The following is a 17,054-nucleotide window of genomic DNA, read 5'->3' as shown; positions in this document are numbered from 1 at the left end:
TAATCGGCGTAGTGCATGATGGACTCCACGTAGTTTCCTGGGAAGAGTCCTGTGACGCCGTTGCAGACGCCTTCGAACCAGCCGTCGTCGTTTTTCTTGATGATATAAATGATGGCTCCTTCCATGAAGGACAGCTCGTCCTCCTTGTCCTTGCTGTAGTCGTAGATGGCCACGACTGGGAGGAACATTCAAATGTGCAGTCAGTCATTAAAAAAACACTAAATGTCATTCAATGGCTTTGGAGAGAATAAAGGCTTTTAAATGGCATTGACAAGCATTAAATATGATGTCCAGAAGCATTAAAAACATTTTCACACAATTGTAGGCTTTTTGTGGCTCCCTGGAGCATTTAAAAAAAAAGATTGGGCAAACATGACACAAACCTTCCCAATTGTTAGAAAGCCCACTGTTTAATATGTCTGTGTGTTGACAGTAATTGGTGAACATCGTTTTGTTCTACTCATTTTGGCGGTTCTTGAACTCACCATAGTGTGTGTAGTCTGTGACGCAACAGTTTGTTTACATGTAAAAAATCTTCCACTCCTTGTCTCATTTTGTCCACCAAACGTTTTATGTTGTGTGTGAATGCACAAAGGTACGCTTTGTTGACTTGTTGGAGTGCTAATCAGGCATATTTGGTCAGTGCATGACTGCAAGCTAATCAATGCAACAGTTTATTATACAGCATTATTCACATGTGAATAATATAAATACAGTCTATTATACAACATCATTCATATGTGAATAATATAAATACAGTCTATTATACATGATTATTCAAATGTGATTAATATAAATACAGTCTATTATACAGCATTATTCACATGTGAATAATATAAATACAGTCTATTATACAGCATTATTCACATGTGAATAATATAAATACAGTCTATTATACAGCATTATTCACATGTGAATAATATAAATACAGTCTATTATACAGCATCATTCACATGTGAATAATATAAATAGTCTATTATACAGCATTATTCACATGTGAATAATATAAATACAGTCTATTATACAGCATTATTCACATGTGAATAATATCAATACAGTGTATTATACAGCATTATTCACATGTGACTAATATAAATACAGTCTATTATACAGCATTATTCACATGTGATTCATATAAATACAGTCTATTATACAGCATTATTCACATGTGACTAATATAAATAGTCTATTATACAGCATTATTCACATGTGAATAATATAAATAGTCTATTATACAGCATTATTCACATGTGAATAATATAAATACAGTCTATTATACAGCATTATTCACATGTGAATATAAATACAGTCTATTATACAGCACCATTTACATGTGAATAATATAAATACAGTCTATTATACAGCATTATTCACGTGAAAATAAATACAGTCTATTATACAGCATTATTCACATGTGAATAATATAAATAGTCTATTATACAGCCTTATTCACATGTGAATAATATAAATTCAGTCTATTATACAGCATTATTCACATGAGAATAATATAAATAGTCTATTATACAGCCTTATTCACATGTGAAATATATGAATAGTCTATTATACAGCATTATTCACATGTGAATAATATAAATACAGTCTATTATACATTTAAGTACAGTCAAAAAGGAACATATGCATTATACAGTCTGATGGCTGTCGGTATGAAGGACTTCCTGTTAGGAACACTTAATACAAAACCTCACAATAATCTCTGAATGCTAAAAACGTTACGACAGACCGCCTTCAAAAACGGAATGGAATTTTATATTTTTTTTTACTGCATGAAGATGGGGGGAAAATGTGGGATTTATAATATTAGCTATGAAAGATAAAACATTGAATATTGACAAAATATGGACGTGTGTAGCTCAAGACTTATGGTCATTTGAAAACATCACTGCACATCATAATGGCAGCTACAGTTTCCATCTTAAAGATCTAAAAAAATATTGATATATAATAACGATCTGCTGTCGGGCGTGGGCACTGAATTTGTTTTAAGTTGCTTTAAAAAAAAGGCATTCAATTAGAATTGTTGATACCTGCAGAAACAGTGTGGACGGAAAGTGACTCCAAATTGAAGTTTGCGCCTACCTTTCTCCAAGTACACCTTCGGAGCCCAGTGCGGATCTCCGTCAGCGTAGGGGTCACTGTAATGGACCACCGAGGCATCCTCCTCTTCGTAGTCCACGGGCGGGGGCGGCGGCGGGGGCGAGGGCTCCTCAAACACGCCCATGTCTTCTGGCGGTGGCGGAGGAGGCGGAGCCGGGCTGTCTGTAACTGGAGATGACAAGTAGTTATGTACTCAGCTTGTCATGAACATCCAATAGTGTGGACACCTCATTTTGATGACTAAATTAGGTCTGGTTAACAGGAAAAAAAAAAAAACATGCTTCTGTATTTAAAAACAAGAGAGAAAACAGATTATATACTGTTAACTGTATATAATTAAATACTTCATTAGGTATGCATGTCTATTAATGATTTAAATCTCGATTTTAATAGTTTTTTTAAGAAAATTTTTATATGAGAGCAGCCAGCATGGACGAATAGAACGGACAAGTCATTGTATTGTCTGCTCGCGGAAAACAAACATCCTAATCTACGATTTGACTCCCTCGAATGGCCTTGACGCTGTGAACGACAGGGACAAGCTGTTCCGAAAACACCCTCGAGGACATCTCAATGATGGACGCTTTTGACCTCCCTCCCTCCTCAACGACACCTGGAGTCGAACTTTTGCTTGCATGCAGAACGGCCCCAGCCTATGAACATTACATCATCACACCCAAGACAATGGGCACATACACACACACACACCCCACGCCTTCACCACCGCTTGTTTCCCCTCGGGATGATGGACGGCTGGCAGCAGTCGACCTCCAGGGTCGCAGCAGTCGACCTCCAGGGTTCCAACTCCCCGCCCCTCTGTTGCAAGTCGTCGTGATTAAATGTAACGTGTTTATGTGTGCATTGCATGGAGGGTTTTTCCCACTCCAGACTAGGCCCCCTTAGGAATCCAGTCTAGATTGTATTATTTTACTCATCTTCTTCCCCAGCGTTTTACCTTTGGCGACCCATCAGCGTTCCTGTTCTGTAAACCTGTACACTGTTTGTTTGTCTAATCTTGAACGGGTTTGTGCTGAAATCATAGTTTCGTTGTACTTGTGCAATGACAATAAAGTCCTATCCTATTATACTTTTTCAATAAAATGCATTATTTTTTCCAGCCACTAGAGGGCAACTCAATAATGTTAGAGGTGTTCATGGTCTAAATGTGTCCACTCATGTCATGATAGATCACACACCAGCAGACCATTTGGGCCAATGAGGCGGTGGTGGCGGCGTCAGGTCCCGTTTTCTCCCCCCGTCAGCCGGAGACGGAACAGGACGTGAGCTTAACGCCGTCCATCGTCATGGCAACCTCCCATGGACCCAGAGAGAGGTAAGTCACATAGCAGGCAGATTCGATGTGGAACAGCAGGTGGATGCTGGGACACGTTATGTATTTGTATTCATCTTTGACCGCCATGATCTATGTCTCCACAAAACGCAAAAGCGTCACTCGGGTCCAGAAGGGATGCCTGAACCTTTTCCAGCCAGGTCCACATACAGGGGAAAAAAATACAGCCTACTTTGATGCATTCTGCACATTAAATGCTAACACCAATTCGATTTAGTCAGACTGCTAAGCTGGCTAAACCAGTGTTTTTCAGCCTTTTCTGAGCCATTGAAAAAATCCCGAGGCACATCACCAGAAAAAAACATAAAAAAATGAAACTCAGCAGCCGATATTGACAATAAAAAGTCATTCTCGCAATTTTTGGATATGAATTCAAACCATAACTAAGCATGCATCACTATAGCTCTTGTCTCAAAGTAGGTGTGCTGTCACATCACGCCGTGACTTATTTGGAGGTTTTTTTTGGTGTTTTCCTGTGTGTAGTGTTTTAGTTCTTGTCTTGCGCTCCTAATTTATTGTTGATTGTCATGTTCGGGTGTACTTTGTGGACGCCGTCTGCTGCTCCACACGCTGTAAGTCTTTGCTGTCGTCCAGCATTCCGTTTTTGTTTACTTTGCAGCCAGTTCAGTTTTAGCTTTGTTTAGCGTAGCCTTCCCTAAGCTTCAATGCCTTTTTTTAGCGGCACTCGGCTTTTGTTTATTTTTGGTTGAAGCGTTAGATACCTTTTTACCTTCACCCTGCCTTCCGCTGTCCATCTACTGATATGGAAGAGTATTACCGAGCTCTCGACAGCACAGACACTCAACAAAGGCACATTTGCGGATTATAATTACCGGTTTGCAAAAAAAAATATTTGTAACCCATCCATCCATCCATCTTCTTCCGCGTATCCGGGTCGTGTCACGGGGGCAGCAGCCTAAGCAGGGAAGCCCAGACTTCCCTCTCCCCAGCCACTTCGTCCAGCTCCTCCCGGGGGATCCCGAGGCGTTCCCAAGCCAGCCGGGAGACATAGTCTTCCCAACGTGTCCTGGGTCTTCCTCATGGCCTCCTACCAGTCGGACGTGCCCTAAACACCTCCCTAGGGAGGCGCTCGGGTGGCATCCTGACCAGATGCCCGAACCACCTCATCTGGCTAAAGCAGCGGCTTTACTTTGAGCTGCCCCCGGATGACAGAGCTTCTCACCCTATCTCTAAGGGAGAGCCCCGCCACCCGGCGGAGGAAACTCATTTCGGCCGCTTGTACCCGTGATCTTGTCCTTTCGGTCATGACCCAAAACTCATGACCATAGGTGAGGATGGGAACGTAGATCGACCGGTAAATTGAGAGCTTTGCCTTCCGGCTCAGCTCCTTCTTCACCACAACGGATCGATACAGCGTCCGCATTACTGAAGACGCCGCACCGATCCGCCTGTCGATCTCACGATCCACTCTTCCCTCACTCGTGAACAAGACTCAGAGGTACTTGAACTCCTCCACTTGGGACAAGATCTCCTCCCCAACCTGGAGATGGCACTCCACCCTTTTCCGGGCGAGAACCATGGACTCGGACTTGGAGGTGCTGATTCTCATCCCAGTCGCTTCACACTCGGCTGCGAACCGATCCAGTGAGAGCTGAAGATCCTGGCCAGATGAAGCCATCAGGACCACATCATCTGCAAATAGCAGAGACCTAATCCTGCAGCCACCAAACCAGATCCCCTCAACGCCTTGACTGCGCCTAGAAATTCTGTCCATAAAAGTTCTGAACAGAATCGGTGACAAAGGGCAGCCTTGGCGGAGTCCAACCCTCACCGGAAACGTGTCCGACTTACTGCCGGCAATGCGAACCAAGCTCTGACACTGATCATACAAATAGTAACCCAAATAGGTGAAATTACATAATCTCCACGGTACACCAGACTGTATCTCACGGTCCACTAGTGGTTGAAAAAAACTGGGTTAAATCCTCAGTGAAGGCCCACGTATGAAATGCACTGTAGAATAGTAGTGGTACTAGTAACCCCCCAGGAATACATAAAGGCACTCTAGTGGGTACTTAGTTAGAAACATACTGCATATATAATGGGAAAACCACTCAAGAACCACTGGAAAAGGCAATGGCCAGTACCAACAGGACATTCCAAGTACTTACTGCTCTCTTGCATTCTGGCCACAAAGCCGGTCAAGGGTATCTGCGGAGTCAGCTGGACCATTGGAGGCGGCGGAGGGGCCACAGACACTAGAGCGGCAACCGACCAGGCGACATGAGGCGGTGGCGGAAAGAATGGGGGGTGTGGAGGACCGAGAGAAAGACAAGCGATAAGAGAAGCGGGTGAAAAAGGCACAAAACAAGTGGGTGACCATAGAACAGGAATATAAAGCTTGGGAGTGAGCAAAATAGATCTTTTGTGTTTACATCTAGGCCAGTGGTTCTTAACCTGGGTTCGATCGAACCCTAGGGGTTCGGTGAGTCGGCCTCAGGGGGTCGGCAGAGCGTCAAGACACGCCCGACTTATCGTGTAAATTAAAAACTTCTCCCTATCGGCGTATTATGGATACCCCTCAAACAATGTTCCCTCTAATTTTCCATATGTGTGAGCATTGAGCAAACACAAAAACTCCTTGAGCATTCGGTGGAGCACCTGTGGTCACACCTGCAGCACACCTGTCCCAAACCTGACTAAATACCAAGTTAAATGTTGTATTATTGTAATCAAATTACAACATTAATTTCCATGAGATTATTTTCTCGCTCCAGTGCGATTTATATATGTTTTTTTCCTTCTTTATTATGCATTTTCGGCAGGTGCGACTTATACTCCGAAAAATACGGTAAGTGTTTTGGCCCACTTACAATGACTGTAACATATAGTTTTTCATGAGCTGTGTACTAGTATTATATGTCTGGGTGGGGGGGGGTCCTACTTTGGAAATAATGTGGACCCCTTTCAGATATCACATTTAGTTTCCACTAAAACATTCACATGTTGTACAATGAGATGTAAACATGGGATTATGTGTACATTCCTGTGTCTTTCTGTTTGTAAAATATATATCTATTAGTATTTCTTTAATATAATAACATCATTTTATGATTCCGGTTCGGGTTCGGTGAATGCGCATGTGAAACTGGTGGGGTTCGGTACCTCCAACAAGGTTAAGAACCACTGGCTTTAGTACAGCAAGGTCAATGATAGCAGCAATAAAGCACTACACGACTATAAGAGCAAGGTGAAAATGCAATTGTGATAAGAAAGACATGGCACGTCTTTGTTTTCCAGGCGGTCTCCACATTAAAAAGGTATTTTATCCAGTACAGACATCCTCTGTTCAGTGGCTTGTCAATAGAGCATTGGTATTTAGCCTTGGCATGTCACTATATTATCGGAAATTATCGGTATCGGTTTCAGAAAGTACAATTTATGACTTTTTAAAACACCGCTGTGTACACGGACGTAGGGAGAAGTACAGAGCGCCGATAAACCTTAAAGGCACTGCCTTTGCGTGCCGGCCCAATCACATAATATCTATGCCTTTTCACACACGCAACAGCCATACAGGTCACACTGGGGGTGGCCGTATAAACAACTTTAAGACTGTTACAAATATGCGCCACACTGTGAACCCACACCAAACAAGAATGACAAACACATTTTCAGGAGAACACCCGCACCGTAACACGACATAAACACAACAGGACAAATACCCAGAATCCCTTGCAGCATTAACTCTTCCGGGACGCTACAATATACAACTCCCCCTCTCAACCTCGCCCATAACTTGAGTTGATTTATTTTGGAAAACCTTGTTACATTGTTTAATGCAGTGGTTCTCAACCTTTTTTCAGTGATGTACCCCCTGTGAAATTTTTTTTAATTCAAGTACCCCCTAATCAGAGCAAAGCATTTTTGTTTGAAAAAAAGAGATACAAAAGTAAAATACAGCACTCAGTCATCGGTTTCTGATTTATTAAATTGTATAACAGTGCAAAATATTGCTCATTTGTAGTGGTCTTTCTTGAACTATTTGGAAAAAAAGATATAAATATAACTAAAAACTTGTTGAAAAATAAACAAGTGATTCAATTATAAATAAAGATTTCTACACATAGAAGTAATCATCAACTTAAAGTGCCCTCTTTGGGGATTGTAATAGAGATCCATCTGGATTGCTTAACTTAATTCTAAACATTTCTTCACAAAAAAAGAAATCTTTAACATCAATATTTATGGAACATGTCCACAAAAAATCTAGCTGTCAACACTGAATGTTGCATTGTTGCATTGTAATAAATGGAATAGCCTACTTGATTTGATGTTCAGTTTATGAATGTACATTCATATTTTGTTGAAGTATTATTCAATAAATATATTTATAAAGGATTTTTGAATTGTTGCTATTTTTAGAATATTTAAAAAAAATCTCACATACCCCTTGGCATACTTTCAAGTACCCCCAGGGGTACGCGTACCCCCATTTGAGAACCACTGGTTTAATGCATCCAGCGGGGCATCAAAACAAAATTAGGCATAATAATGTGTTAATTCCACGACTGTATATATCGATATCGGTCGATATCGGAATCGGTAATTAAGAGTTGGACAATATCGTAAAATTTCCAAAAAAGCCATTATCGGACATCTCTAGTATTTAGCCTTGGCATGTCACTATTAGAACTATCATTCTTTTCGTTTTTTACCTAAAAGTAAGTTTTTTTGCAAACACATATGCCTTACAATCAGGTAATTATGTTTATTTTAAAGAAAAACACATTGATTTAGACTGTTGTGTCTCTCCCCGACAACCTTAAGAGCTAGTGTCGAACCCTGGGATGATAGCTCAGTACCCAGTATGCTCGTAGACCCAGGTTCGGGTCCCGAGGGCAATGTCGTTACTAGGATTCTCACCTAAATGTTAGACCTGGGAATGTTCAAAAGTGTATCGCTGAAATAGAAGGGGGTTATAATTCAAAGGGTTGTACGCACAACACAAAAAAGTGTGTGGGGGTTAAACTATGGAACAGTTTGAATGTGGCCTTAAAAGAATGTCCAGCCTTAGTTTGGCGTGATCTTCGATATATGCAAGAATGAAGGTTTCTAACAATCACACAGCATTTACATTAGTATTGCTATTACTCTTATACTTATTTGGGTAGTTATTTACTGGTACTAGTTATTGGTTGGCGCTAGCATCACTTAGTACTTGTCTATGTACAGTATGTGCCTATATATGTATTAGAGATGCGCGGTTTGCGGGCACAACCGCGGAGTCCGCGGATTATCCGCGGATCGGGCGGATGAAATTAAAAAAAATTAGATTTTATCCGCGGGTCGGGTCGGGTCGGGTGGTTGAAATAGAAAAAAATTAGATTTTAAATAGATTCAGGCGGGTGGCAGTTAAACCAATTCGGAAATATATATACATAGTTAAATGTTGTTACCCACATACGAAAAACGAGCAGGCACCTGCAGCATATGCCACAACAGAAGAAAAAAAAAAAAGAGATGGACACTTTTACGTAGCGGAGAAGGGACGCCTCGCCGGGGTCCGGGACCGAGGCCCCTTCCCCCGAGAGGGCCCCACCGGGAGCCGTAGCTGAGGTGATCCGCGAGAAGGGCCCGACGCACGTCCAGGGTCACCACCGCGCCCACCGCACCGACACCCCGCCTCGTCCGCCTTCGCCGCGGCCGGCGTCACGCGCAGCAGGTAAGCAGCTTACCTGCCCGCCACCCCTGTTGCCGGGGGCGCGTAACAGGGGTCACTCCGCGCGCAGTGCGCTCACGAAAGGGGTGGGGCTCACCCTGGTTGATATAGACAGCAGCTAGGACGGTGGCCATGGAAGTTGGAACCCGCTAAGGAGTGTGTAACAACCCACCTGCCGAATCAACTAGCCCTGAAAATGGATGGCGCTGGAGCGTTGGGCCCATATACCCGGCCGTCGCCGGCAGCGAGACGCGCTTGGAGGTGCGCTCAGCGCGGCTCCCATATGATTGCGCACTGGTGTGCGTCTGGGTCGTGACAGCGTGGCACGCGAATGTCTGTGCTGCATTGGATCAGTCTCCTTTCTTTAACAGGCAAAAGCTTTATAACTTCACTAATGCCTTGCATCGTCTATATTAGATATATAACAACGGGCGGGTGCGGTTCTGATCAAATGTTAGATCGGGTGGATTGCGGATGGTTGACGACTTTCTGATGCGGTTGCGGATGAAATAATTGCCTATCTGCGCATCTCTAATATGTATATTGTAGACCAGCATCATTGTACAAACACCAAAACCAGTGAAGTTGGCATGTGTAAATGGTAAATAAAAACTAAATACAATGATTTGCAAATCCTTTTCAACTTATACTCAATTGAATAGACTGCAAAGACAAGATATTTAACGTTCAAACTGGAAAACTTTGTTATTTTTATGCAAAAATTAGCTCATTTGGAATTTGATGCCTGCAACATGTTTCAAAAAAGACTGAGAAAGTTGAGGAATGCTCTTTAGACACTTATTTGGAACATCCCACAGGTGAACAGGCTAATTGGGAACAGGTGGGTGCCATGATTGGGTATAAAAGCAGCTTTCATGAAATGCTCAATCATTCACAAACAAAGACGGGGCGAGGGTCACCACTTTGTGACCAAATGACTAAGCAAATTGTTTAAGAACAATATTTGTCCACCAGCTATTGCAAGGAATTTAGGGATTTCACCATCTACGGTCCGTAATATCATCAAAAGGTTCAGAGAATCTGGAGAAATCACTGCACGTAAGCGATTATACTACAGATATTCGATCCATCAGGCGGTACTGCATGAAAAAGCGACATCAGTGTGTAAAGGATATCACCACATGGGCTCAGGAACGCTTCAGAAAACCACTGTCAGTAACTACAGTTGCTCGCTACATCTGTAAATGCAAGTTTAAACTCTACTACGCAAAGCCACAGCCATTTATCAACAACACCCAGAAACGCCCGAGCCCATCTAAGATGGACTGATGCAAAGTGGAAAAGTGTTACATTAAATTCTAAGTTAATGATTATTTGCACACAAAAAAAATGAAGTTTCTCAGTTTGAACGTTAAATATCTTGTCTTTGCAGTCTATTCAATTGAATATAGGTTGAAAAGGATTAGCAAATCATTGTATTCTGTTTTTATTTACAAATTACATGATGTGCCGACTTCACTGGTGTTGTTTTTTGTACTTAATAATAATGATGATAAGAAAGTTAGTTATTTATTTATTTAAAAACAAATTAGTTGGAGTAAATAAGTTGGACTTCTAGTATTTCTTTTTATTTCTGTACTTTACTGAAATGTTATTAGGATGATTTCCTTGTGATAATTATTTATTTTGCTTAGTTTTTACCATGTCCGAAATAAACTACTATATTAGACTAAATGGAATTTCCTTGGCTGACAGATTTGAAATAAAAGCAGAATAAACATGGAAAGAAACGTTATGCAAAAACACAATATATCCTACACATGCTTGGTATATCAGACTAATAAATTGTTCTGCATCTCCCGGACATCACTGCATGTTCCCTCACATGTACCCTGTAATCAACCCCTGTAATGACAGGTGTGTGACCGCTAAACATGTGCTGCCTACTGTAAATTACTACCATTTCGAAGACAATGTCCTCGTTGTAGTAGCTGACCGATGGGTCATTCCCGACTCCCGTATGAGACACAAAACCACCTTTGTGCCTGATTTATATTGTCCTGTGTGAGAGGGAAGCAACTAGTGGAAAATGGCAAGATAAAAACTGTACTCCTCTGGGTTTTATGAGCCTGGAACTGTCCGTTTTTTTCCCCCAGCCGATAAGAAGGCAATCGGGAATAATGCCTGTGAATATCGTCACGGTATGCTCGGGAGGAATTGGATTGATCGGACGTTTTGCCTGTAAAAGGGTGGACGTGCCTCGACAGGAATGCTTTCAGTCTATTGTGGCAAAGCAACAGCTGTTAGGATACGGAGACGAGCGACCTCTGGTCGCGCAACAACGGTCGTTAGGGGGGCAATCACCCTTGTTAGCATTCCGGTCAGTTGCGTCAACGGCACAGGTGCCTCCTTGAGCTGTCCGATCGGAATTTGGGAGCATGGACGGACGAAGCCTGTACGGATCGGAGGCAATCTGAAGAGTCGAACTGGGTTCAATTCAAGAGCACCCTATTTTTTGGACTATAAGGCGCATTTAAAATCCTTTCATTTTCTCAAAACTCGACAGTGCGCCTTATAACCCGGTGTGCCTAATGTACAAATAATTCTGGTTGTGCTTACCGACCTCAAAGCTGTTTTCTTTCCACGTTTATTCTGCTTTCATTTCAAATCTGTCAGCCAAGGAAATTCCATTTAGGTTAACCTAGTAGTTTATGTCGGACATGGTACAAACTAAGCAAAATAAGTAATTATAAAAAGGAAATCATCCTAATAACATTTCAGTAAAGTACAGAAATAGAAACAAATACTAGAAGTCAAACTTATTTACTCCAACCCATACATAAGAGATAGGTGTAGACTGCAATATAACCGTATTTGGTACACTGTGTAATGATAAGTGTGACCAGTAGATGGCAGTCACACATAAGAGATATGTGTAGACTGCAATATAATCGTATTTGGTACGCGGTGTAATGATAAGTGTGACCAGTAGATGGCAATCACACATGATAAATAGGTGTAGACTTCAATATAATTTTATTTGGTACACGGTGTAATGATAAGTGTGACCAGTAGATGGCAGTCACACATTAGATATAGGTGTAAACTGCAATATAATTTTATTTGGTACACGTTGTAATGATAAGTGTGACCTGTAGATGGCAGTCACACATAAGAAATAGGTGTAAACTGCAATATAATCGTATTTGGTACACGGTGTAATGATAACTGTGACCGGTAGATGGCAGACACACATAAAAGATAGGTGTGGACTGCAATATAATTTTATTTGGTACACGGTGTAATGATAAGTGTGACCAGTAGATGGCAGTCACACATAAGATATAGGTGTAGACTGCAATATAAATTTATTTGGTACACGGTGTAATGATAAGTGTGACCAGTAGATGGCAGTCACACATAAGAGATAGGTGTAGACTGCAATATAATTTTATTTGGTACACGGTGTAATGATAAGTGTGACCAGTAGATGGCAGTCACACATAAGAGATAGGTGTAGACGGCAATATAATTGTATTTGGTACACGGTGTAATGATAAGTGTGACCAGTAGATGGCAGTCACACATAAGAAATAGGTGTAGACTGCAATATAATCTTATTTGGTAGACGGTGTAATGATAAGTGTGACCAGTAGATGGCAGTCACACATAAGAGATAGGTGTAAACTGCAATATAATTTTATTTGGTACACGGTGTAATGATAAGTGTGACCAGTAGATGGCAGTCACACATAAGAGATAGGTGTACACTGCAAAATAACCGTATTTGGTACACTGTGTAATGATAAGTGTGACCAGTAGATGGCAGTCACACATAAGATATAGGTGTAGACTGCAATATAATTTTATTTGGTACACGGTGTAATGATAAGAGTGACAAGTAGATGGCAGTCACACATAAGAGATAGGTGTAGACTGCAATATAATTTTATTTGGTACATGGTGTAATGACAAGTGTGACCAGTAGATGGCAGTCACACATAAGAGATAGGTGTAGACTGCAATATAATTTTATTTGGTACACGGTATTATGATAAGTGTGACCAGTAGATGGCAGTCACACATAAGAGATAGGTGTAGACTGCAATATAATCTTTTTGGTAGACGGTGTAATGATAAATGTGACCAGTAGATGGCAGTCACACTAAGAGATAGGTGTACACTGCAAAATAACCGTATTTGGTACACTGTGTAATGATAAGTGTGACCAGTAGATGGCAGTCACACATAAGATATAGGTGTAGACTGCAATATAATTTTATTTGGTACACGGTGTAATGATAAGAGTGACAAGTAGATGGCAGTCACACATAAGAAATAGGTGTAAACTGCAATATAATCGTATTTGGTACACGGTGTAATGATAACTGTGACCAGTAGATGGCAGTCACACATAAAAGATAGGTGTGGACTGCAATATAATTTTATTTGGTACACGGTGTAATGATAAGTGTGACCAGTAGATGGCAGTCACACATAAGATATAGGTGTAGACTGCAATATAAATTTATTTGGTACACGGTGTAATGATAAGTGTGACCAGTAGATGGCAGTCACACATAAGAGATAGGTGTAGACTGCAATATAATTTTATTTGGTACACGGTGTAATGATAAGTGTGACCAGTAGATGGCAGTCACACATAAGAGATAGGTGTAGACGGCAATATAATTGTATTTGGTACACGGTGTAATGATAAGTGTGACCAGTAGATGGCAGTCACACATAAGAGATAGGTGTAGACTGCAATATAATCTTATTTGGTAGACGGTGTAATGATAAGTGTGACCAGTAGATGGCAGTCACACATAAGAGATAGGTGTAAACTGCAATATAATTTTATTTGGTACACGGTGTAATGATAAGTGTGACCAGTAGATGGCAGTCACACATAAGAGATAGGTGTACACTGCAAAATAACCGTATTTGGTACACTGTGTAATGATAAGTGTGACCAGTAGATGGCAGTCACACATAAGATATAGGTGTAGACTGCAATATAATTTTATTTGGTACACGGTGTAATCCTCCAATGGGCTCACCACCCATAGCAGGGGTCATAGAGGTCGGGTGCGATGTGAGCTGGGCGGAAGCCGAAGGCAGGGCACTTGGCGGTCCGATCCTCGGCTACAGAAGCTAGCTCTTGGGACGTGGAACGTCACCTCGCTGGGGGGGAAGGAGCCTGAGCTAGTGCGTGAGGTGGAGAAGTTCCGGCTAGATATAGTCGGACTCACTTCGACGCACAGCAAGGGCTCTGGAACCAGTTCTCTTGACAGGGGCTGGACTCTCTTCCACTCTGGCGTTGCCAGCAATGAGAGGCGACGGGCTGGGGTGGCAATTCTTGTTTCCCCTCGGCTCAAAGCCTGCACGTTGGAGTTCAACCCGGTGGACGAGAGGGTAGCCTCCCTCCGCCTTCGGGTGGGGGGACGGGTCCTGACTGTTGTTTGCGCTTACGCGCCCAACGGCAGTTCAGATTACCCACCCTTTTTGGATTCACTCGAGGGAGTACTGGAGAGTGCTCCCCCGGGTGATTCCCTCGTTCTACTGGGGGACTTCAACGCTCATGTTGGCAACGACAGTGAAACCTGGAGAGGCGTGATTGGGAAGAATGGCCGCCCGGATCTGAACCCGAGTGGTGTTTTGTTATTGGACTTTTGTGCTCGTCACGGATTGTCAATAACAAACACCATGTTCAAACATAAGGGTGTCCATATGTGCACTTGGCACCAGGACACCCTAGGCCGCAGTTCCATGATCGACTTTGTAGTTGTGTCATCGGATTTGCGGCCTCATGTTTTGGACACTCGGGTGAAGAGAGGGGCGGAGCTTTCTACCGATCACCACCTGGTGGTGAGTTGGCTGCGATGGTGGGGGAGGATGCCGGACAGACCTGGCAGGCCCAAACGCATTGTGAGGGTTTGCTGGGAACGTCTAGCAGAGTCTCCTGTCAGAGAGCGTTTCAATTCCCACCTCCGGAAGAACTTTGAACATGTCACGAGGGAGGCGCTGGACATTGAGTCCGAGTGGACGATGTTCCGTACCTCTGTTGTCGGGGCGGCCGATTGGAGCTGTGGCCGCAGGGTAGTTGGTGCCTGTCGTGGCGGTAATCCTAGAACCCGTTGGTGGACACCGGCGGTGAGGGATGCCGTCAAGCTGAAGAAGGAGTCCTATCGGGTTCTTTTGGCTCATGGGACTCCTGACGCAGCAGACAGGTACCGACAGGCCAAGCGGTGTGCGGCTTCAGCGGTCGCGGAGGCAAAAACTCGGACATGGGAGGAGTTCGGTGAGGCCATGGAAAAAGACTTCCGGACGGCTTCGAAGCAATTCTGGACCACCATCCGCCGCCTCAGGAAGGGGAAGCAGTGCACTACCAACACCGTGTATGGTGAGGATGGTGTTCTGTTGACCTCGACTGCGGATGTTGTGGATCGGTGGAGAGAATACTTCGAAGACCTCCTCAATCCTACCAGCACGTCTTCCTATGAGGAAGCAGGGCCTGGGGAATCTGTGGTGGGCTCTCCTATTTCTGGGGCTGAGGTTGCCGAGGTAGTTAAAAAGCTCCTCGGTGGCAAGGCCCCGGGGGTGGATGAGATCCGCCCGGAGTTCCTTAAAGCTCTGGATGTTGTGGGGCTGTCTTGGTTGACAAGACTCTGCAACATCGCGTGGACATCGGGGGCGGTACCTCTGGATTGGCAGACCGGGGTGGTGGTTCCTCTCTTTAAGAAGGGGAACCGGAGGGTGTGTTCCAACTATCGTGGGATCACACTCCTCAGCCTTCCCGGTAAGGTCTATTCAGGTGTACTGGAGAGGAGGCTACGCCGGATAGTCGAACCTCGGATTCAGGAGGAACAGTGTGGTTTTCGTCCTGGTCGTGGAACTGTGGACCAGCTCTATACTCTCGGCAGGGTCCTTGAGGGTGCATGGGAGTTTGCCCAACCAGTCTACATGTGCTTTGTGGACTTGGAGAAGGCATTCGACCGTGTACCCCGGGAAGTCCTGTGGGGAGTGCTCAGAGAGTATGGGGTAACGGACTGTCTTATTGTGGCGGTTCGCTCCCTGTATAATCGGTGTCAGAGCTTGGTCCGCATTGCCGGCAGTAAGTCGGACACGTTTCCAGTGAGGGTTGGACTCCGCCAGGGCTGCCCTTTGTCACCGATTCTGTTCATAACCTTTATGGACAGAATTTCTAGGCGCAGTCAAGGCGTTGAGGGTATCTGGTTTGGTGGCTGCAGGATTAGGTCTCTGCTTTTTGCAGATGATGTGGTCCTGATGGCTTCATCTGGCCAAGATCTTCAGCTCTCACTGGATCGGTTCGCAGCCGAGTGTGAAGCGACTGGGATGAGAATCAGCACCTCCAAATCCGAGTCCATGGTTCTCGCCCGGAAAAGGGTGGAGTGCCATCTCCGGGTTGGGGAGGAGATCTTGCCCCAAGTGGAGGAGTTCAAGTACCTCGGAGTCTTGTTCACGAGTGAGGGAAGAGTGGATCGTGAGATCGACAGGCGGATCGGTGCGGCATTTTCAGTAATGCGGACGCTGTATCGATCCGTTGTGGTGAAGAAGGAGCTGAGCCAGAAGGCAAAGCTCTCGATTTACCGGTCGATCTACGTTCCCATCCTCACCTATGGTCATGAGCTTTGGGTCATGACCGAAAGGACAAGATCACGGGTACAAGCGGCCGAAATGAGTTTCCTCCGCCGGGTGGCGGGGCTCTCCCTTAGAGATAGGGTGAGAAGCTCTGCCATCCGGGGGGAGCTCAAAGTAAAGCCGCTGCTCCTCCATATCGAGAGGAGCCAGATGAGGTGGTTCGGGCATCTGGTCAGGATGCCACCCGAACGCCTCCCTCGGGAGGTGTTTCGGGCACGTCCGACCGGTAGGAGGCCACGGGGAAGACCCAGGACACGTTGGGAAGACTATGTCTCCCGG

At 43.9% G+C, this 17,054-nt stretch overlaps 1 protein-coding gene across 6 annotated transcripts in view; it reads right to left on the bottom strand.

The window, feature by feature from the left end:
• The window catches only part of LOC133580634 (abl interactor 1-like), a 114,106-nt gene that overhangs the window by 16,181 nt on the left and 80,871 nt on the right, over nt 1-17,054 (bottom strand). For 5 of the 6 annotated variants that reach the window (XR_009812226.1, XR_009812227.1, XR_009812228.1 and 2 more), the window contains 3 exons: nt 5,599-5,685; nt 2,098-2,283; nt 1-175 (listed from right to left, as the gene is read on the bottom strand). The exon at nt 1-175 is cut by the window's left edge and continues 24 nt beyond it. Coding sequence is in view for 1 of the 6 variants with exons in the window: in XM_061934874.1 (XP_061790858.1) it covers nt 1-175; nt 2,098-2,283; nt 5,599-5,685 (448 nt within the window). In the remaining 5 variants the exon portion in view is untranslated. The remainder of the gene's footprint in view (nt 176-2,097; nt 2,284-5,598; nt 5,686-17,054) is intronic. The other variant, XR_009812230.1, reaches the window with a different exon arrangement.

Source organism: Nerophis lumbriciformis, linkage group LG03 (genome assembly GCF_033978685.3).
Source record: "Nerophis lumbriciformis linkage group LG03, RoL_Nlum_v2.1, whole genome shotgun sequence".
In the NCBI taxonomy this organism is placed as follows: Eukaryota; Metazoa; Chordata; class Actinopteri; order Syngnathiformes; family Syngnathidae; genus Nerophis; species Nerophis lumbriciformis.
The sequence above is the reverse complement of the archived record's forward strand: the minus strand, read 5'-3'. Positions and strand labels throughout refer to the sequence as shown.